Here is a 17,894-nt window from a genome sequence, read left to right as displayed (position 1 = left end):
TGGGAATCAGTCCTGGGGATCTGCATTGCTGACAGACTCTCCAGCTGATTCATGTGCATGCATAAGTTTAGACCCATTAAACAAGGCAAGCCATGACAGAACCTTTGCCGGATGACTTAAGGTTCTTGAAAGACGAAAACCCCAACAACTTTAGGCCATTTTATTATACCCAAGGGGTCATATGAAACAACAGAGTCCAAACTTAAGACCCAGTAACAGCTGTAGGGCTAAACAACCACTCATTCTACCAGCGGCTCAAGCCATGATTTTTAGAGCTGGGAAGCAAAGAGCTGATTGATCATTCAACAGTAGCACAAACCCAGTAGCGCCATGGTGATGGCTTCTCTTGTTGGACATACATTTGCCAAACTTCTCCCTAACCCTAGCATCCCCATGGCACAAGTCCAGGCAATCATTCCTCATCAGCTTTTTGGGCTGGGATGTTAAAATCTGCAAGAAGTGAGACAGAAGGAAGATGGTTAAGAATATTACCATATGGAAATTACAATCTTCATAAAGATTTCAACATTAAGTTGAAACTTTGTTCCTCTAACCTAGAGAAAAAGATAGTTTTGCTTCCTAAAAGAGGGAAACAAAATGAAATAAAAAGGAGGAAAAGATTGGGATTGACATATATACACTAATATGTATAAAACAGATAACTAATAAGAATCTGCTGTATAAAAAAATAAAATAAAATTCGAAAAAGGAAGAAAAGAAATAGTCACTATGGTTTTAAAAATGAATAATTCTCTAGGAAAGTAAATCAGAAACATGGGTAATGAATCCAAAGAAAAGAGCACTGAGTTAGGACTGAGGAGAGCTGGTTCTAGATCTAAATCCTCTAATGGGTATGTGGGTTTGCACAACGCACTTAGCTATTTGTTACCCCAAGGGAGTTGATGTCATAAGAAAAGAGATTTTTAAGTCACAAAGCAATGTCAAAATGAAAATGGAATTATCATCACTCATGGAAAAACTTATTTTATACAATCCAGAATATAAGGGAATAATGCAAAGTAGGGAGTTGCAGAAACAGACTCATAGACATAGGAAACAAACTTATGGTTACCAAAGGGGAAAGGGAGTAGGGATAATTAGGAGTTTGGGATTAACAGATACACACTATTATATATAAAATAGATAAACAACAAGGACCTACTGTATAGAACAGGGAACTATACTCAATATCTTCAAATAACCTACAATGCAAAAGGATCTGAAAAGGAATATGTATATATATACACACATATATACATACACACACACATATATATAACTGAATTGCTTTGCTGTACACCTGAAACTAATACAACATTGTAAATCAACTATACTTCAATAAAAATAATTTCTATTTATGTAAAGAATTATAAAAGCAGCTACATCATCAGATGACTATACACACATTTTCTGAAATAACACCCAAGATGAGAACAAAATAGCACGGTACAAACATGGAAAATCTAGGCCACTCTCACCAAATTGCACCTGCTCTTCTCTGCATTAAGCTACACCAAGATGAAACTCATGAAAACAACTCATTGTGGCTTGATGTAGTCATGAAGGTTGCAGTTGTTAATGATTCAGCCTGACACCTTCCTGTTGACCTACCTACCTACATCCACCTGAGTCCCAAAGGTAAGCTTCTCACACTGAAGAGCCACACAAACAATGGGACTGTGAGGAAGAAGGAAGGTGATTAATGGCTGGTGCCATCAGCCAACAAGCCCAGGATTGTAAGGACTTTGAAACCCGTTTAACACTTTATTGCCTTACAGATTTTAGATCAACACCAAATTCATGTGTATCTAGGAGCATGCAAGGAAGCCCATACTTGTCTTTAGATGTGAGACAGCAGTGTATACTGCAGTTACTCAGAGCTACACTTGAAACCAGCTATCTTCTCTGAACATCAGTTCATGAGTTGATGAGTATTAGTTCTGGAGGGGCTGTTGGGAGAATTAAATAAGACCCCACTCTAAAACCCTTCATATGGTGTGTCGCCTATTGCAAGTACTCAATGAAGTCATTATTATTAATAGTAAAGTATTAGCATGGAATAGACACCCAGTAAAGGTTACTACTTTTTCTTTCTCATTTTGTACCTCAAAGGTAAAAATATATTCTAATCAAATGACAAGCTATATATAATAAGATAGAGTATATGGCTACATCAGAACCCAGTTTTCTTGACATTTACCTTTTCCTTCATTATGGCTATGGAGATCAATTTTACAATTTACACTAGCCAAAATGAGAAACCATTTATACAAAAAATTTACAACTTACAGTTTAAATTTTTGACAGTATACACAGTTTTGTAACTCCTATCCAATATTTAATACCTTCTCAAACCCTTTTTCTAGTATAATTAATGTACAACTAGCATTCCTATGATGACACCTTCCCACCATCTGTTTTCTTCATCATCACTACTGGGAACAAAACACCCTGTGAGTGTTGTAGAAAATTATTTACTGGATACAAATGTGCCCCCAAACTGTAAAGTGCTAATAGTACCATTCACACAGGAGTAGAGAAGACATCGTCCCTGTCTTGAGATGTGTACAATCTAGAGAAGATTAGAAAAAGGCACTGTGTTGATCAAGGAACACACACACACACACACACACACACACACACGCAGGTGTCTAAGCACCTGTACATTTAAAGGCAAATAATGACAATAATAAGAATAGAAATAAAATCTATACCTGTATCTATGACAGTGTATAAATAGGTAGGGGACAATGAAAATATTGGGACTATTTTGTCCCATATTTTAAAGTGTTTCTGTAAAAGGTAAATCCTTACAGATAAAATCTTAAATAAATAAATAAAATCTTAAATAAATAAAAGGTACCACTATCTTTAAATAAATAAAAGCCACAACGTGCCTCCTCTAGTCTACCATGAAAACATTTGTAGAAGGTTGCCTCCATGCATTAATGGGGCCGAGGCCGATACAGTGCAAATGCCTGTCATTCAAGGGCCAGATGTGCCTGGGAAACACAAGAGACCAAGCAACTAATGCAATATCACTTTAGAAAAGCCTTACTATAAAGGGAAACACTGGTATATAAGATCCATTTGAAAATCCATTTCACACTTCTAATTTAAAGCCAATTCAAATGTAATTTACTTTATCAGGGCCCTTAATTTAGTGAAGGTCAGAAGTGCACTCAACAGAGGCGAAAATTATTTACACTTATTGAAAGATAACCTGGTGATGGCAACGCTGAACAAGAAAAACAAAAACCAGGGACTCCCACTGAAAACCACTGGCTATCACTGTATAAACAGGTTTTCTTACAAGTCAGTGCATTCTACGGAAAAGCTTTTACTTGCATCACCTCTGCACCAAATGCAACCTCATTTGTCATTCCGTTTGAGTGCAAGAATAGCCATTCACTTTTCCAATGTTGACAATTCATGAGAAGAGAAACAATAATTCTGGCACAAAATATGAAACTTACCACTCTCGTCATCTATGTTGAACCTTCCAAGACCACTGCCATCCCTGATGGAGTACTGGATCTCTCCATCCCTCCCGGAGTCCTCATCGTGGGCAGTAACCTGCAGCACACTTGTTCCAATCCGTGAGTTTTCTTTTACAGATCCAACAACAGCAAAGTCTGGGAAATAGGGAGTATGGAGGTTTTCATTGACGTCCACCACTTCCACCTCAACAAAGGAAACGGATGACAGAGAGACAGGCCGCCCTTTGTCTTTGGCCCGAACGGTGAGGTTATAGAACTGTTGCTTTTCATAGTCGAGCTCTTTGCTCAGGCGGATGGTGCCACTTGCTTTATCTATTTCAAATCTCCCATTATAATCATTGACCAAAGAATAGCGCACTTGACCCCCCAGTCCCAGGTCTGGGTCATGGGTCTCCAGCCAAGCAATGACAGTGCCAATGGGGAGATCTTCAAGAACCTTCACACTATAGCTACTGGGAATGAAAGCCGGGGAGCAGTCATTGACATCATCCAAGAAAACCTTCAGGGTGACAACCGAAAACAGCTGCTGGCCACTTTCAGCCTTGTCTCTGGCTTCTATTTTTAAAGAGTAGTTTGCTTTGGATTCCCGGTCCAACTGATCAGCTACATACACAATTCCAGTGGAGCTATTGACGGCAAACTGCTGTGTATCTGTCAAGACTGAGTAAGTCACTTCACCATTAGAACCCAAGTCTTTGTCTCTGGCTTCCACTTGAATAATCTCAGTGCCAATACTTGAACTTTCAAGAATGTTAACTGAGTAACTGTCTTGAAGAAAAATCGGGCTATTGTCATTAGCATCCTCCACATTGATGGTGAGCAACCTCCACGCAGACTTTTGTGGATTACCTAAGTCATAGATAGTGATATTAAGGAGATAGAGGTCTCTGTGTTCTCGATCCATGGGCATAAGGACTTGAAGCTGCCCGGTCTCCATATCAATATTAAAACAACTATCCGTATTCCCATCGGATATTGTAAATAGCACCTTTCCATTGAAGCCAGAGTCGGCATCATAGGCTTTAATCTTCAGGATGTTAGCACCAACTGGCAGATTCTCCTTCACGGCCACATCAGAAGGAAATGACTTGTCAAAATGTGGCCCCTGCCTATTAATTGAATAAAAGTCAAGAAATCCATCTTCCAGATTCAGCTTCCCATTTGCTTTGGCCTTAATGAGCAGTTTCTCTGCCAGCTTCTGAGCCACACGAGTTTCTCGGCAACTGAAGTTCTTTGAAGACACCTTCCCGTGCAGGACTGAAATGTTAACAGACATAGGATCCGCAAAATTCTCCCCATCGGTGGCTGTAATCCTAAGGGCAAAATTTCCATTTTTAATTCCAGGATTCATCAGTGACTTTTTAAGCTGCAATACACCAGAGTCTGGGTTTAAATAAAAGAAACCAAGTTCATTTCCAGAGATGATTTTGTACTTTACGAGTTCCAGTTCATCGATATCGATCGCTGAGACAGCTGTGATATGGCCCCCAACTGGAAAGTCAGAGGAAATAATTCCCTGGCAAGCCACTTTTTCAAAGAGAGGGCTGTTGTCATTGACATTTCCTATTCGAATAGTCACATTGACCTCACTTTCATGGCGGTATGGCGAACCCCAGTCAGAGGCTCTGACAATGAACCTGTATGTTTCTGGCGAGGATTCAAAATCCAATGCTTCAGTTGTGCTAATAACACCTGTAAACTGGTTAATGGCAAATGGCAACAAATTCAAGCTGGCAATACTATAGGTGATGTACCCATTTTCTCCTTTATCCTTATCGGAAGCTGAAACTGTCAAAACGCTTGTTCCCGCTGGAACACTTTCATTCACAAAAGCATCATACAGTGGCTGCTGAAATTCTGGGGTGTGATCATTCGCATCCTCTATGCTGATGGTGACTTGTGCTTTTAAATCTCCTTCTTTATTTGTCACCCCTAGTTTATAAACCTCCTTCTTAATGGTATTCAGTGGCTGTGCTGTGACGATCAGACCTGACCGAGGATTAATTCTGAAGTACTGTGCATCCTCTCCAGGGGATAATTTGTATTCCACATCTAGAGGTTCGGGACTTAATTTCACTATAGCAACCACGACACCAGGAGGGGAAAATTCACTAATGCTCACATCGTACGTTTCTTTTTCAAACCTAACTGGGACAGTGTCTCTTTTGGGGTTGGCAATGTGGACTATCTTTACTGCTGAAAATTTCTGAGGTGACCCCTTGTCTTTGGCTTGAAGAGTGAGATTGTAGCCATAGGGAAAGCTCTCCCAGTCAACCTGCTTCTTCTCCTTAATCCTGTACTCATTCATCCACTTTCCTTCCTTAGCCAGGAAGAACTGATCTAAAGGATCCCCAGCCACAATGGAAACAGACTCAATCTCTCCATTGGCTCCTTCATCTAGGTCATCCACGGTCACCAGCGCATATATGGGCTCTTTGTCCAGTGAGGAAGGAACATGAGTGACCACGTGGAGAGTTGGAGCGTGCTCATTTATTCGTTCAACGTGAACGTAAAGCTTTGCAGTACTGCTCACTCCATTGTTTCCATAGAGCTTCATCCCCCGGTCCACAGCCAAAATTTCCAGATCATACCTATTCTTTTCATCATAATTTAATCGTCCACTTAAAGAGATGACACCACTCGTGGGGTGAACTGAAAAGAGATCAACTTTGTTCTTAAAGTAGTAGTAGAATTCTCCATTGGAACCGATATCTGCATCTGTTGCTGTCACCTGGGCAACACTAGTCCTTAAAGGTGTGCTTTCTGCGATTGTAACAGAGTAGGTTGTGGGTGAAAATAAGGGTCTCAGATCATTCATATCTAAAACCTGTATGCTCACTTTAGTCCATGCTTCCAAATCTTCTCCTCGAACAGAACCTTTTACTATCAATAAATAATTGTCCTGAATTTCCCTATTCAATATGGCAGAATTGCCACCTTTAGTTCTTATTCTGAGAAAACAGAAATCTGCAATGATGACTTCCTCTGCTTTGAAAAAGCCTTCTTCATCTCCAGACACTATTCTGTATTTGATATCCCAGGACAGATCTATTAAGGTGATGCCCATTCTACTCTGGCTGTTGACGTAGGTCCTTGCTGCCGAGTTCTCATACACGGTAGCATTATAAATGGAATGTGTGAAGTGGAAACCAAGGGGCCCGGTCCCCGGCAGCCCCTGAGAGACAGTGGCCAAAAGCTTGAGAAGCAGGAGGATGAGGCAAGAGGGAGGCCGTGTACCTACACAGTATCCCATAGTTATATCCATCACATCATACTTCCATCCTGGAGGGGGAAAAAGAAAGAGAGAAAAGATACATTAACCTAGAGGAACATGGGAGAAGGAACAGGAAATAACTGTTATGAAAGAGTGCTTTTTAAAAACTTTATTATAAAATCTTTTTACTAAAACATCAATATGAGAAAAAAAAAATTAGAATCCTTACCACTACTAGATGGAATACCACAAGGAATTCAAAACCACTAGGATTTAAATTTATCTTATTTGATTTTTTTTAAATGACACTTTTACACTGCTGATAGCATTGTTTATTGGTAGAAGATTTCTTGCATTCTGAAGGTCAATTTAGAAATATGTTCTGGAAGCCTTAAAAAGTGCATTTACCTCTGACATAAAATTACCTTCTAGGCAATTATCCTATGGAAATAATTAGACAATTGTACATTTAGAGCACAGTTTAAAATACAAAAGATTGAAACGATATTAACTGCTTATCAATAGAGAAGCAATTAATTTGTGGCACATTTCATAAAACAAAATACTATGAAGCCATTAAAAATAATGATAAAAAATAAATAATGATAAAAAGATGTATATTTTCTGATGAAGTAAGATGTAATGCTAAATTTAAAAAAATCATAAAACAGAATGTATATATGATATCATTCTATTATTATTTAAACATTTATATATACAAGTGCATTTTTACATTTAAAATGAATTAACTGTGTTGTGGGTTTGGGGGCACCTTTGCATTTTCTAATATTTCTTCAGTTAACATTGTTCATCTATGGTTGTGTAATTACTTTTATAACTATGATCTTTAAAGAAATGTTTTCAAGGTATCACCATCTTCTGTTGTGTTGACTTTTAAACTGATCAAGATTAAGGCATAATCTACTACCATGAGGATGAACCAAACAGCATGTAACAAACAAAGCAGGAAGGACCATCCCTAAGAAGTTGCATGAGCTAAGCTATATTCACAAGTGGACTGTGCCACTAAGGACAAGGGAGGTAAGAAAGATTTTGTGCAAGAAAAATTTAAAGAATGACAAGAGATTTATTTTCTTAAGAGTAACTGAAGGAATTACTTCCAATTATTTTTATCAGCCACTATTAAATTTCCAAGTCACCACAGCTCTGACTATGTAGATTATCAAAACATTTTCCTATATTAACTCTAAAATCTGTCCAGTGCTTTAAAAATAGAGGGGAAATGCTATTTAACAGGGAAGAGCTAAGCCTATTTATACCATGATGGCTCAGATTTTTAGAACAACCAAATGTATTAGTTCTTCCACCAAGACATATTCACCGGACCCTCCCATTTCCTCTCTCCATCTCTTCTATAGGAAACAGAATGGGAGAGAAGAGGAGATAGGAAATGAATCCTTTATCCGGCACACTGTGACTTAGCCCTTTTGTTACATTTAATCCTCACAACACCCTAAGTACGATTTCACCCAACTCCATGTTAGAAAACTGAAAGAAAAGTGAACCCACTTGGTTGAAACACTGGTCCAACCAATGTCTCCCAGCTGGTAAGTAGCAGAGCAGGATCTCGAACCCTGGTCTTTCTTGCTCTAAAAGCCATGCTTTTTCCTATCACACCACCATTCTTCCTAAATTATCTATAAGCAAGAATGAAATAGTCAAGTTTCCCTAGAAGCACATATGACATAATTTCATTCTGTTGAACTAGTCAGTATTTATCATTGATGGAAAAGCATAAAACCCACACGTCCTCTCTATTTGCTGATCTCCATTCTGGGTTTAAACTAATTGCAATCACGGGCTGCAAGCTAAAAAATCCCCTATGGAAGTTTAGCATCTACAAAGATATCTTTGTAGTTTATAAAAATATCCAAGGTTGGCAAGACACATGCTATTATACCCTTTTTTGGATGAGAACATCAAACCTCATTTTCCTAGTAGCACACTCTCTCCACACCCCATACACTTTCTCATTTTTTTCCCCCCAACTCTGCCTTACAGGAGACTCTCATAAGTGAAATTCTGTGCCTGCATTTGCTTGGTTCCAACTGAGGAGGAAATATGCCTTGCTGCTGTCACCTGGTGAAGTACCAAGGAAACACTGAGTAGGTGGGTAGAAAGCGTACAGTTTACTATACGGATTTTGTAAGCAGAATAGACAATAAAAATGAAAAGCAGAAAGATGGGATGACTTTTGATAAAAGAAGTTAATTTCATATGCAGTTCCTCTGGCTGGCTGTCCTTTGGAAATGCCCCATGTGCTAAGTTCTGTGCAAAGCAGCAGCTTGGATGCAGAAGGTTCAGGAGAGTGAACCCCAGGAGACCAGTGCGACTGGAGGTGCCTCTCCGTGGAGGACACTCAGCTGAAAGATGGGAGTGACAGAGCCCTCCATAGAGACCACAGATAGAAACCAGCAGAAGCTTTGATAAGAACCTGTATGACTCATGAAATTCTTCTATTTCATCATCTGAGAATGCTCCAAAGCAGAAGAGGTATTTTAAGGTTCACTATGAACACAGTGGAAGGAGACAAGGTTTTTATAAGGGGATGACCAAAGGCATGTGCACTCTCTTAAAGTAGCAAACAGGTTACTCCCAGCATCTCCAGGGAAATACAAAGCAAGTTTCTGCCTCGTTTCCCACTCACTAGTCTACACCCAGGGCACTCCTGGGGTTTCACCAATACTTAGCCCAAGGAGTCTGGACTCTTTGATCACCAGAGAAGAAAACCATTCCAATGGTAAATTCAGTTCAATTGAAGTTTTCTTAGTCTGTCTCCCATCCCCATCCTAAGTCCAGATTGAAGGAAACCTGATGGGATGAGCCGAACTTGGGCACCACACTCTTCCCAGCATGCAGTCCGGCATGTACCACCAACCACGTATCACGTAGGAGGCATACAATACTGGTTTGCTGAACAGAATATTAAGGTACAGAAGTAAACAGAGGCCCAGAAGCCTTTAACATGCTCAGTTTCCAAATCCCCAAAATAAGCACGTCTTACTTCAGGAAACAGAATCAAGAAATTATACTGATTCAAAGGAGCCTTAAAGAACATCTGTTTCAATCTCTTGAGTTTACAGATGAGGAAACTGAGGCCCATAAAGAGGACGAGATTCCCTAACATGAGGTCTCAGATCTCCCCGGTTCGAGCTGATACCAAATGGAAATGTGTGTCAATTGCATTAGTTTTCCTTTGAGTTATATTACAATTTTAGCGCTGTGGTTTATCAACATTTTGCAGCCATCTTTGTTTTCTGACATCTTAGTCTCCCTGGTGTTACTGCCTCCTCTAAGTAGTTAACTGTTTATAAGTAAACGTTGAAGTGCCCTGGGGGAGAGTTACTTTTACAAACCCTTCTGGTGAATCCTTCAAAACACAGAATGCTGTCATAATATGAAAAACATCATTCATGTTAACTATTTGAAAATCAGTACTTTTGCATACTGAGTTTTTCTTTCAGCAAGATACACTGCTGGAATACTTTTCTTATAAAGCAGAACCAATGGTCTTAAATGCAAATGGAAAGACTTCAAACCACGCTGAAATGGAACTGTATTATTGTGCTCTGAAATTTGGATTTAACTCCAAAAACTTGAGCAGGATTGAGCTTGTTGGCTTCAGTTGTTAAAACCAAAAAATATCTCATGAAGTTTTGGTATCTTTATTTTTGAGAAAAAAAAAAAGTCTTATATGGCACAAATTATTTCAAAACCTTGAAGTTTTCTCCATCAATTTAGAAAATAAACAAGTGCTAGAAGTGAGAACTTCTTTAAAATTCTGCAAAGTAAGTACTAGAATTAGTTTTTGGCTTCCTTTTTTTAGTATGCCAAGATGACTGTTAAGATGTTTTCTTAAAAAAAGAGTCCTGCTTTCTCCACATTGAAGCCAAGCTATCTGTGAAGCCAATATGATAGTGATGGTGTTTGAGAAGCTCTGCACATTGATTTATTTTACTGCTTCTGGATTATTTTAAAGAAAGCACTTAGTTCCCAACCTCAGAGACTATTTTCTACGACTTAGTAACATAATCAATAATTTTTGATATAATCTCCAAAGAGATCATCAACTCATCAATCTTCGAGACATTTATTTTCCAGAAGCAGTCCAGCATGCCTCACCATCCAGCCCTGTCCACTCAGGTAGAGGGGATCTTAGCCTGGGATGTAAAAGGGCATGCGGATTTTCTTTCCAGGGATGAAAAAATACCACAGACCTCAGAGCAATGAACAGCTCTTACAAAGGCCACCTCTCTGGGAGTGCCTTGACTCAGTGGAGTCCTGGAGTGCCTCTACTTGCTTAGGTAACCTGAGGAAGCTGTATTTTGCCATCAGTTAGCTGGCCTCTTTAAACAGTTGGGATATCTGAACAGTAGAAACAGCATCTTAGAAAAGCATTCTATTTTTTACTCCATCTCTTCGTATCTTACAGATTTTCAAAGGGTTTTGTAAGCCAGAGATGATGCTTGGGGAATGTGCTATGACAGCCTGTGAAACAAAGAACAAAGTCAGTCTCTGAAGGGCCACCCCTTTACAGGCATCCTTGACGAAGATGCCTTATGTTCAAACTGCAAAGGGAAGGCCAGTCACGGCTCAGGTGTGCTGCGACTGTGTCTGAAACCTACACAAACGCTCTGTGTACACTGGTTCTAGAACACACACTCTGGTGCATGACTGCCTGGTTTGAATCCCAGCACTGCTCTTCATTATTTTTTTTTTTTAACAAATTTATTTATTTATTTATTTATTTATTTATTTATTTATGGCTGTGTTGGGTCTTCGTTGCTACACACGGGCTTTCTCTAGTTGCAGAGATTGGGGGCTACTCTTCACTACAGTGCTCAAGCTTCTCATTGTGGTGGCTTCTCTTGTTGTGGAGCACGGGCTTTAGGCACGCGGGCTTCAGTAGTTGTGGCTTGCAGGCTCAGTAGTTGTGGCACACGGGCTTAGTTGCTCCGCTGCATGTGGGATCTTCCCAGACCAGGGCTCGAACCCGTGTCCCCTGCATTGACAGGTGGATTCTTAACCACTGCGCCACCAGGGACATCCCTAGCACTGCTCTTTAGTAGCTGTGTGACCTTGGGTAAGCTATTTAACCTGTCTGTGCCTCAGTTTCTTCAACTACACAATGAGAATGATACTGCCTACCAAATCGGATTTGAGTTAATAAATATAAAGCACTTAAAATAGTCCATGGCACGTTTTAAGTATACAACTGCTGGCTATTAATATCATTAACTAAGGCAGTTTTTAGAGAGGGCAAAATCTGTGAGTCACAAGAGAGGGATAATGGAGGAAATTTACAACCTTCAGTGACATTTTTTTTTCCAACAAGAGAAGCCACATTGAAGGGAAAGGAAAGGATGTCTTCTTTACTAAAAGTAAAGGATCACTCCATGAGACCCAAAGGTCAGAGATATCTGACTTGAATAGAGGTTTGCCACTTACTGGCTGGGTGACTTTGGGGTAACACTTAAAGCTTTTTTTTTTTTTTTGCGGTACACAAGCCTCTCACTGTTGTGGCCTCTCCCATTGCGGAGCACAGGCTCCGGACGCGCAGGTTCAGCAGCCATGGCTCACGGGCCCAGCTGCTCCGCGGCATGTGGGATCTTCCCGGACCGGGACGCGAACCCGTGTCCCCTGCATCGGCAGGCGGACTCTCAACCACTGTGCCACCAGGGAAGCCCCACTTAAAGCTTTTTAAGTCTCAGTTTCCTTATCTTGAAAACAGGGATTATACCAGTTCCCACTCTCATGAAACAGGCTTACAACTATGTCTGGCACACAGTAAATGTGTCACAAATATGTACTGGCACTATAATTATTAAGGTGTTCAGAAGAAGGGATACGAAGTAGAAAATAACTGAAAACTGGGCTGAGGATAAGGGGTCAAGAGGAAGACAATCCATGGGGTAGTCCATCCCTAATAGGAAAGACACCTTTCCACAGACCCAGGCTCCTGCCATGGGTTGGGGTCAGAGCCAGGGAGGGCTTTGCATGGTAACACAGGCTAAGGCTTCTTGCCAAGGCTCTGTAACTCATTCCCAACTCCTGAGTGTACACTTTCAAACTTAGGAAACTATAGCTGCATTAGGGACCTAGTCCTCAGATTTGGCCTTTAATTCCTGACAAGTTCTAGCAGGATTCCTCCTTGCAATGATGAGCCCCAGCACAGCCAGATACTGTGAAGCCCTATCTTCTAGAGCAGCATATTTCAACATGGCTTAAATTACCATCCTCATGGCACTACTTTATGTTCTGGGTCCTTGCTCCTGAAATCAGTTATAGACTGGCTGTATGACACACTTGGGAATAAAGTTTTACTCTCTGGCTGATGGTAATGGCTGCCTGAAAAGTAGAAAAAATGTTTACTCGGTAGTTTTCTTAATACAAATCATTGTAGCTAGAGAGTGTACAGGATAATATACTAAGCATTTGTGTCACAAATAATTCATGGCATGCCATTACTCAGATGACATTGTGATATACTAAACCAGAGGCATGGAAACCCAATGAGTTTTACAGACACAAGGATCATAAAATTGTCTCATCCAACAACCCAGTTTTAGAGTTGAGGAAACACACCGAGAGAGGTTATGTAATTTGGACAGGGTCACACAGCTCGCCAGTAAAAAAGCTAAAATTAGACCTCAGATCTCTACTGTGAATCTGTCTCGTTGCTATTGCTTCCTTTATAATACAGGTCTCTACTTGTTCATGCCTATAATTATTTTCCATCTTCTTAGATTTAGCTAAAATGCCTCATGCTTTATGAAGCAATCCTGGAGATACCCACCTGCATCCAAAAGTGAGCTCCACATCTAAAGCTGAGATTCTTAAACTTTAGCAAATGTCGGAAACATGGTAGGACTTGCTAAAGCTCACATTGCAGGGCTCCACCATAGAGATTCTGGATCCGTTGGTCTGGGGTAGGGGCTGAGAATTTCTTTTCTGACAAGTTCGCAGGAGATGCTGGTTTTGGGACGACCAGTACTCTGAGAACCACTGCCCTAAACTGTCTGTAACTTATCTATATGCACCTCCTGAGAGCACTGCCTTCCTTGTATCAAAGTTACTTATGTGTGTTTGTAAATTACATACTGGACAGTAAGCTCCCTTGTTTCTTCTTCTTTTACAGTATCTAACTTGAAAAGGCAAAACTTCAATCAATTTTTGTCGAGTGAGACTTGTCTAGCCAGTGTACACAGTCTAGACAGTGTACTTCACAACATGCTCCAGGGAGAGGATGAAAATGAGCATTGGACAAATCAGGAATTATAGTCATTAAACCTAGACACCTTGGAGAAATAGTACACCATTTCCCAAACTGTGTCCTATGACACATCATTCTACGATATGAAAATAGGTGTGCAACTAAAAAACGTTTTAGGAAATGCTGGTTGAACAAAGTTAAATGGATTTCTTAATTTAGAACTTCTTGGAGCCTTTACTATGCTCCAAAATAAACTTTCCCCATCTCCCTTCCTTAGTCACCTCTAATAATTTGCCCTGCTTTTTTAACTCCCTAGGAAAGGACAATCTGTATTTATTGTCTACTTACACTAGGAAAAGTAAAGTTCCTTGGTACTTGGTCAGGATTCAGAAATTCTCATTGCATGCACAGACATACTATGTAAATTTTGATCCCAAGGGATAGTATATGCACTACTTCTAAAATGTATTTGATCATGAATTTCCTCCCCATTCCTACCCCCTCCCCATACCACCACCAGCAGGAGAAGAAACAATATTTTGTTGGGGAAACACTGATTGAGTCCAAGCTAGATATTGTGGCTCAGACAGGTCAAACAGCTGCCTGGAAAGCTTTGGAGGTGAGGGCTAATCCCAAGATTCTTGAGACTGGTTCATTATTCTTCACCATATCACAGGGTATGTTTTCCCATTTCAACTAAGCTGAGACTTATCCCTGAAGAAACTGCTTCACTATTTTTCATATAAACACATCTCCATGCTCCAACTGAAGAAAAAGCTGAATGTTCTATAGTGTGCTGTATATTTTCTTTTCTCATTAAAAAAAAAGGCAAATAGAGAATTTTCACAGTCCTATGAGCTACAAAGACTGGTATGAGGGGAAGAACCTTATTAAAGTTAAATAATCATCCTTATATTTTCATAGTTTTTATTATCTGTTTTTACTTAGTCAATGATCAAAAGCAGTTTGCCAAATCAAAAATATTCTGAGATGCAAAACCTAAAACCAAGTTCATATTTCACACCTCTCTGGAAAATGGTGCTTGTCTACTTGAGCCCCAAGCCTAAGCAGGGTTTTACAAGCAAAAGAGTATTTCACTGACAAGGATAAGATATCAACTTCTGTCATTCTGAACAAGGACCAAATCCCAAACCAAAGCCTCCAGTTGGCTCTGCCAACCAACCAAGCAGAATGTTACCCAAACCCAATCTTTTTCATTATAATAATACTGTAAATTCTCATTTTTTCCAGTTGTGCACATCCTTCTATTGTCCAAGAGTGGTCTCTCAGGAGAAAAGTCAGTCAGCATGAAGCAAGTGTAATTCAAGTTGGTCCTGAGAAAAATGGAAGATTCAGGCCACACAGCGGCAGTGTTATGAACACCCTCCTTTATTTTCTCCCCAGGTGCTAGAAATATTTCCATACAACAGTGGTTAACGTCAAGTATCATTTCATCAGTAAATGCTTCAAATTCAGGGGTAATTCAACCAGGGGCTATAAGAAGGAAGATTAGCATGTTGTTCAAGGCTTTTAAAAATCACTTTTCCCTCTGGAGAAAGAAATTCATCATGGGGTAAGAGAAAAAAAAATGTATGGAGTGGATATAATTTGCTTCTACGCTTGGCTGTCTGGGAAAATGTTCCAGAAAAATGCATGATTTCAATTTTTCTCTGGTGGGCCTCGCTGACAGAAACCAAAGAGTAAATACATTAGTGTTCACTTATGCTCAAGATTTTTTTTAAATGAAGAAAAAAAAAGCAAAAAAGAGGCTTTTCCAAGTAATAGCATTTACTCTTGCATAACTGCCTGAAAGAAAAAAGAACCCAAATAGTTTCAGATGGAACAATTGTTTTTAACAGTGTTCATTCCAATAGTTAGGGGGCAAAATGCAGTTGAAGGGAAATGTGTTCTCTGAGCCCTTAGCTTAGTACGTTCTGACACAACCCATATTTACTGCTGTGTTAAGTCCCTGTGGTCTGTCCTACTTCCAAAAGTTAACATCCTTTCAGCCATCCCAATTGCTGTACCCCTTTAAAAGTGGGTCTCCTTCAAGGAAAAGAGTATTCTGCATAGTAAAATCAGGCATCAGGAAAGCAGAATATGGGGGAACATCCCTCAGTACCTCCCTTCCCCACTGTGATAAGTGATGGTAACGTTAGGAAGTGCATCCTTGGGAGAGCTGAGGAAGGGTGAGGTACACAGAGCTCTGGGACCAAAACAAGGTAACGGGGTATCAGGTTTCCCTCATCCCAAAGAACCTAATCACCAAAGGAAGATGTGAAAATGATAAAACACCCTAAAGACTACTGGAGGACTTCTGGGAGAATGCATTCAACTCCAAAGTTTTCCAAAATTACACATGGGATCTGGTCTTATTCCGGACAAAGCAGGTCACAAGTTCTAGAAGGCAGTTCTGGAAAGGCCTAGGTGTTTGGCTAAATGCCCCCCCCCCCCAAATGTAAGAAGGCAGCAGCACTGGTCCCTAAATATTATGCACAGTACAGCATTGCTACATGAATGTAAAAAGAAAAGAGATACACACTCAACTCTCTACAATGGCGTGATACTATATGTGTCACCTCATGAAGGCTGGGGAACGGGCAGATGAAGATGGGAAAAAGAATACGTGGGCAAGAAATGAAGAAACAATACATCCGGGAATGGGTGAGACTCTTTTAAAAAAGGTATTCTAGGCAGCAATCCCAATACACTCAAAAAGGAGAAGAGATGAAAAAACAGGTTAACTTATGGAAGATAAACACACTATGGTGAGAGGTAAAGAATACAGAAGAAGGCAAAGAAGATGATTTGGGGAAAAGCAACGAAAAGAACTGGCCAAGATTTAAAAGAGCTCACATGTAGGTCAAAAAATGCAGTCTCGAAGTTTGCTGACAATCCAGAAATCTTGTCAGTCACGTCTCCTCACATTGACATCACTGACAACCGTGCCTTAGCAAACAAGGCACAAATGCAGATTGGCTTCCTTCAGCTCTCCCATACTCTCCATTAAGGTTATTTGTTACTGATTCATGGGTTTATACTGACATTGCTTGGATTAGTACCCAGTGCTAATGAGACCAAGGTCACAGGTTCAATCCCCACTACCCAGAGTCTTCCTAATAACAGGTCATCAAGGACAGCTGAGCATCAACTTCCCTCCATCTCAACTGAGAAGGCCAAGGATTCAGAATCATGTGTCAGTGGGGTCTTCACGTTCACTAAAGAAAACATATTTCCTAAGAGGGATGAGATATTTGTACCATTTCTGTACATCCACATGGAAGGAGTTGTCAAAGAACCTCGGAGCACCTAGATAGTAATTTTCAGCATAACCAACCTTAGCCTAACATATTAGGTCCAGGGCGGGGTTACTATCCCAAAGCACTTGTAAAAGGACTAGGTGTGAGCACCCAGTGCCTCAGAGCTGGCTTGACAAGAACTGTGCCCCCTCGAATGGAGCCAAAAGGCCAAGGGTAGGTCCTATCTTTGGAGAATAGCTACTAAGCACACACGGACAAGGCTGGTCAGTGGAGTCACCCTGAGAGATGCTAAACTGCTACTTTCTGCATCTCTGTCAATACTGCTGCACATTACAATTTGGGAAGAATTAGGACCCAAAGTGGTGGGCGAGGCTAATGAAATGGTTTCCTGGGACATCCCCTCACCCCGCTTCTTGGGACCCTCGTATCATTTTGGAACCTGAGAAGCAGAAGTGGAAAACCAGTCAAATGTAGTAGGTTCAAAAAGACAGTGAAAAGAAAGAAAGAAAGAAAGTGAATGTTATAAGAATGCAGCGAGTTCAAATCCAGGACTTTGGAGCTGCAGATTAAAGTTCACTCACGGCTGACGAGAATGAGAGTGCCACTGAGGGCACATTTCCTGTGCTTTCAGGATAATAAAGACCAAAATTGTTAAAATGCCTGAGAAGGTTCTGCTGAATCTGGCC

At 40.3% G+C, this 17,894-nt stretch overlaps 1 protein-coding gene across 2 annotated transcripts in view; it reads right to left on the bottom strand.

Annotated features, from left to right (window-relative positions):
* The window catches only part of FAT3 (FAT atypical cadherin 3), a 565,154-nt gene extending 558,389 nt beyond the window's left edge, over window positions 1-6,765 (bottom strand). For both annotated transcript variants that reach the window (XM_027087767.1, XM_027087765.1), the window contains exon 1: window positions 3,477-6,765. In XM_027087767.1, coding sequence (XP_026943568.1) covers window positions 3,477-6,765 — 3,289 coding nt within the window. The remainder of the gene's footprint in view (window positions 1-3,476) is intronic.
* Window positions 6,766-17,894: the final 11,129 nt, after the last annotated feature.

The sequence above is a fragment of the Aethalodelphis obliquidens genome, unplaced genomic scaffold (assembly GCF_003676395.1).
Source record: "Aethalodelphis obliquidens isolate GAN/ISIS:26980383/991018 unplaced genomic scaffold, ASM367639v1 scaffold60, whole genome shotgun sequence".
NCBI lineage: Eukaryota > Metazoa > Chordata > Mammalia > Artiodactyla > Delphinidae > Aethalodelphis > Aethalodelphis obliquidens.
The sequence above is the reverse complement of the archived record's forward strand: the minus strand, read 5'-3'. Positions and strand labels throughout refer to the sequence as shown.